The sequence below is a fragment of the Trachymyrmex septentrionalis genome, unplaced genomic scaffold (assembly GCF_001594115.1).
Source record: "Trachymyrmex septentrionalis isolate Tsep2-gDNA-1 unplaced genomic scaffold, Tsep1.0 scaffold11, whole genome shotgun sequence".
Lineage (NCBI taxonomy): Eukaryota > Metazoa > Arthropoda > Insecta > Hymenoptera > Formicidae > Trachymyrmex > Trachymyrmex septentrionalis.
The window spans coordinates 98,533-103,905 of NW_017304228.1; the positions used below are offsets into that span (position 1 = coordinate 98,533).

Sequence of the window (5,373 nt, forward strand, 5' to 3'; positions counted from 1 at the left end):
GACAACGACGGCAACGGCAGCAACGACAACGGTGATAGCGATGACGACAACGACGGAATCTAGCAGAAGCGAGGAGAACGGTCTCGAGAGCAAAGTGGAAACAAACGATCATATATCCCTCGATTCTCTCGCAAAGAATAATCAAACGAACAAGGACAATCAACTTCCGAGCTCGTCCGAGCAAAATACTTCGGCCAACTCTTCAGAAAACACTAATCCGGAAACGACAACCACGAAAATTGAAACTTTTACTCCTTATCCTCTATTGAAATTATCCACTCTCGCGCCTTCCATCGAGCGGACAACGAAGGAAATAGAATCACAAGAAACGACAGAGGACATTGATACTCTCGTTCCAACGACTATTCCACCGACAACGTTGCTGTCCGAAAAGTCCGAGTATGCTGAGATCGTGCCGAGTACTGAGAAGTACCTTGAAATAACGGAGACCACTACAGCTTCCACTTCCAAAGTCTATCAGCAGGAAATCTCTTTGGTTTCTTCGGTTCCTCCAGTTCCCGAACGCGCCACGTCGGTTTCAGTCTTGACGACTGTCTTGCCTAAGGCGGAGGATTCCGATCCCGGTGCGTCGATGGAAGCTGCGATCCTCAAATCAAGCAGCCGGAAACTCGTGAAACCGCGAAAGCACGCGAGCTTTAATTGTCTAGAGAAAGAAATGTATCGCTTCTACGGCGACTTCAGGGACTGTCGATTGTTCCACTATTGCTCGCCCGGTTTCACGTCGCGGCAGGTGCTGGACTTCCGATTTGTGTGCGAAGAGGGCACGGCGTTTGACGAAGTGACGCAGAGTTGCCGTCACGAAGTGCATAACCGAAAGTGCCGAAATCGCTCCTGGTGAGAACGTTCACGGGAAGAAATAAGGGACGCTCCACCGTTTCATTTTCTTCGAATCACATGTTTCCTCGATTCCGTTGATTTTGGTAATTCGTGAATCCTTTAGAACTCTTTAGTGTATTTATATTTTCCTTCTTTCTTTTTTTTTTTTTAACACGCAATACGTAAGAATACCCGAAGAAGAGGGCTCCCTCATTCTCCTCAGTCCATTGCCATAGCGCTTCGCGCTGGATTCACACTTATTAAAGTTAATGCGTTCCGACCGACTCGCAATCATCGATTGGATCAGAGAGGGAAGCGAGGAAACATTGTTGGCGTGGTCTCGTATGAAAAAAAAGTCGCACTTATCGTTAGCGTTAAGTAAGAAAGCGAAGAAGTCGGTTCCTACGTTGTGTCCTCGAGACGTGTTGGCGTGAGAGACATTAAGCGAGAAGATTGTCACTTAATTATGAAGCGATTTATATCGCAATCATTTGTCGAGCGAATGATCTAGATGCGCGAAACGCGAATTTCTGAACGTTGCCGAATATTGCCGAAGAAACTACGCCCTACGGTTTATCCGTGCTCTTGGCATCTTGCTCGTACGCGGCGCGATAACGAATTAGCAGCCGTCTTTTTGGCCGTATAAATAATTTTATCGAGATAAAGTCGAATATATTTTTGATAAAATATTTGCGACTATGCACTGTATTCACAATGCAGTATATTTAAAAATATTAAGGAGAATCTTCGCAGAATTTCGTATAAAATATTGATAAAGCACACATTTTTCGGAACTATATTTTTTTACAAATTTAAATAATTTTAATTGTCATGTATATATTGTATGTCGAACTAATAATTTTGTTAAGATGAGGACGAATCTATCTTAATAAAATACTTGCGACTATGCTTGCACTTACGTCAGTGTAGTACATCTAAAAATATTTTCAATAGAAGAATCTTTCCAGAATTTCGTACAAAATGTTTTTGATAAAGCATTTTTTGAACCTATTGTTTACAGATTTAAATAATTTTAATTGTCATATATATATTGGAATATATTGAACTAAATCGCATGCAGATATAGATGATCGAATTGTTTAATACATTCGTGGAATGAATTCATTATGATATCAAAAAGTGCAATTAGATGAAACGTCATTGCTCAAATATCTAGATACGAAGGTAGCTCGATAAAATGTAGATATCTCGAAGTAACGTGCAAAACATATAGTCGATTTAATGGATGCGTTACAACGACATGTGAGAAAGCCGAGAGAAGAGAGATCATTTTTCTGTTCTGATGGCTTATAGTTTGCATAATTCGTTTCGTATATTCAATTATACGCATTCTGCTATCGGCACGACAGTGGCACACCCGTAATGTAATGCCGGTCGTATGATTCGCGTTACCTCTCGTAAATGCTCTTAATTTCCTACTACTAATTAGCGCGCTTTAATTATGAGCGGAAACACGAGTGCGCCTTTGAGTCAGCCGTAGATAGAGTGTAGATATATATTTTTGCGAACTTACTCCGAAACATCTTTCTAGCGATTTAGTTTAGATAGAATCTAGAAAATTCGTACGTGCCGCTAGATGTGCGTGTAACTCGTTAATAATTACCGCGTGTGTATTTACGTTGCGCCTATACGTTTCAACAACGTACACACACACGCACGTCAAATTTGTATCTATTATATATTTTTTAAGTATCTGTACCATGTCAATAATAATTGTATATTCTATATGCACACGTGAATTTATTCTGTTTTTTTAAAATTCCTTGCGCTTATCCTTATTTTTACGTGTACATTTGAAACTAACGTAAACTATGCTTTTTTCTTAATTTGTATTTTTTATCGAGTATTTTATTAAAAACACAATTTTATTTAATTAATTGAAATTAATTTTCCATGTAATTTTTTTTCTAATATTACTTTTCTTTCTTAAGAGGAGAAATCAAGGTGTACGTTTACGCATAAAATATAATAATCTATGTGTATACACAACGTAAATTATGTAAATTATGCTTTACATGCTATGTATGTAAATAATCTTTAGATCATCGAAGCTTATGTTCTTTAAACTGCTATTGTTCATTAAACTGTATTAAAGCTTTTATCTTGTTTACATCAATATTAAAGTCTATCTTGCTTTATCAATATTAAGATCAGATATATTAACAATCAAATAAAACTTAATTACTTTTGTTTGTATTGTGTTGTTTAATTAATAATAATTTACATATTTTACATTGTTTGTATTATTTATATAAAAAACAGAAATTCACTATTAAGAAAACCTTTAATAAAATCATATTATTGGATAAAGTTTACTAGAGTAAGTTGTCAATTGCAGAGTTCAATGCCATAAAACTATGCTAGTTTGTAATCTTGAACTTTAATTACAAAAAAAAACAATCGAATAGGGTGTCCACTAGGAAATGGGCATTTATTTTTACATTTTTATTTATTAAAAGTTTTCTACACAATTTTATATTAAATACATATTCTTAAAAAGCAACTTAAGCGATAGTATATACATTATTTATGGCATCAGCGCACGGCATGGCAATTGGATTTGTATTTTATTCTCATTAATCACAACATAACAGTTTTAAATCATTATACGGATTATTATTTGCGTGGTACTTTATCATATCGAAAATAAATCATACTACATATCTCGAAATATTTGAAATTCTCTGTTATTTCGCAATTACTGTGCCGTCAATTTTTATTTCCATTCTTCAAATCTATCAAAATTTAAAACAGTCTAGCCCGTTGGTAAGATGGAGTGGTGGTTCTCGCTATTGATTCGTGTTCGCTGTGAAAAAAGTACATAAAATTTAAATAATTCTCTATTTAATATAATCAAGATGACATAAAAAAAAAGATAAGAATTTTAGAGTGCACGTGACAATAAATTGGCTCATTCTATTGTATATAATTAAAAAGTAGATTATACTTTACATTTTTCATAGTTTTTATTTTAATATTTTTTAAATACTTATTAAAGCATATAAATAAATAAGTTTATAAATATCTATTATTTACATAATAAATCTGAGTAAAGATAAAGTGCATCTTATAGTAAAGACGTTTTTAAATGTTACTCACCAGCCGGTGACATTTTCCGCAGCATCGCAAGTGTCGATGAGCTCGTTAAAAGCATTTCCAATGCCGCAATTTTGCAGTCTCGGACGGCCGTTTACGCAAATATAATAATGATGGCAATCAGCAGGACTACGATAAAATTTAATCTCGGCGTCCAAGAAGAAATCGTTCCTCACCTCCGGACAACGGAAGCCAAGGAAAGTCTCTGCATCACAGTCCGGCACTTGATCCGGCCAGTCGCATCGATAGGTCTGCGGATTGAAGGCCAGACCCTCCGGACAGTCAAACACGTAACCTCTGCCATCCACACAGTTCATAAATTGCCCGCAGTGCTGATGATCGCCGATCTTGAAGTAGCCATATTGATGAGGACAATCGTTGGACGGGTTTGCCGGCTCTAAAGAAAATTTCACGAATTATTTTATCACTCAATTGTGTCTTGATACATGGAAAAAATAGATTGGATAATTCAGCAAAGCTATAGCTTGCTGCACGAGTTCAATTACATTTATAATTAAGTAAATTTGATGGTTCAATGAAGAAATCAAATCTGTAAGCAATTATCAGTATGTCAATTCAGCTAATTCTTTGCTACAATAAAAATGTAACAATTATTTTCTTCATTACAGCAGCAAAAGTACGCGCGATCTTAGCTAGCATGTTTAGTTAAATATTTTGACCTTATATTGGACTGTATATTGATTTTCATAGAAAGTTTTTACTATGCTATTATATAATAATAAATATATGATTGCCTATAATCACAAATTTTATTCAGCTGTCCAACTTTGCTACTTTTATCATAGAAAACTGGCTGTCCTATATTATACTAGATTTGCTGAATCAATAAAGTTTTTAATTTATTTTAACAAATCTTTTTCTTCCGTGTGCAATTAGTTTAATTTGTTAGAAATTTTTTTTGTTGGATCTTCAACGATTGTAGATACATAAAACGTGAAATCTAACTATTTAAGGTCTCTTTCGTTAAAATTTTATATGTTAGAATATTTTTGATAAAAATTCGTAAGAACAAAGTATTGCGAGGAACTCACGCAAATTCGGTCTGCCTGTGCAGTCTATGTCGATCGGATATCCGCAGGGATAATTGAAGCGAGCTTCAGGATTAAAGAATAAACCTTCGGGACATAACTTTTCCTCGGCTATCCCATCGATGCACTCGATGTAAGCGTCGCACTGATTCTGTACCGGAAAACGACCATTTTTCTCCGGACATGACGCGGATTGACCACGTTTCGGCGAAAATTGTTGCAGACCACGATTAAATTGATTGTCGAACAGCTGATTCGAGAATCTGCTGTTTTGATTGAGCGCTGAAATGGCAATAATCGTTTAAAAAAGTTTTTACTTCAAATATAGAATACATTTTTTATATCGCGTGTGTATATATATATATATATA

At 35.3% G+C, this 5,373-nt stretch overlaps 2 protein-coding genes across 5 annotated transcripts in view; one reads left to right on the forward strand and one right to left on the reverse strand.

The window, feature by feature from the left end:
• Positions 1–1,618, forward strand: part of LOC108750646 (flocculation protein FLO11-like) — a 79,606-nt gene extending 77,988 nt beyond the window's left edge. For all 4 annotated transcript variants that reach the window (XM_018490263.1, XM_018490252.1, XM_018490282.1 and 1 more), the window contains one exon: positions 1–1,618. In XM_018490263.1, the coding sequence (XP_018345765.1) occupies positions 1–859 (859 nt within the window). In that variant the 3' untranslated portion in view covers positions 860–1,618.
• Positions 1,619–3,589: 1,971 nt separating this feature from the next.
• The window catches only part of LOC108749328, a 4,822-nt gene continuing 3,038 nt past the window's right edge, over positions 3,590–5,373 (reverse strand). Inside the window, exons 2-4 of the mRNA XM_018487943.1 lie at positions 5,007–5,285; positions 3,958–4,351; positions 3,590–3,664 (exon numbers count right to left, since the gene is read on the reverse strand). Of these exons, the coding sequence (XP_018343445.1) occupies positions 3,604–3,664; positions 3,958–4,351; positions 5,007–5,285 (734 nt within the window). The 3' untranslated portion in view covers positions 3,590–3,603. The remainder of the gene's footprint in view (positions 3,665–3,957; positions 4,352–5,006; positions 5,286–5,373) is intronic.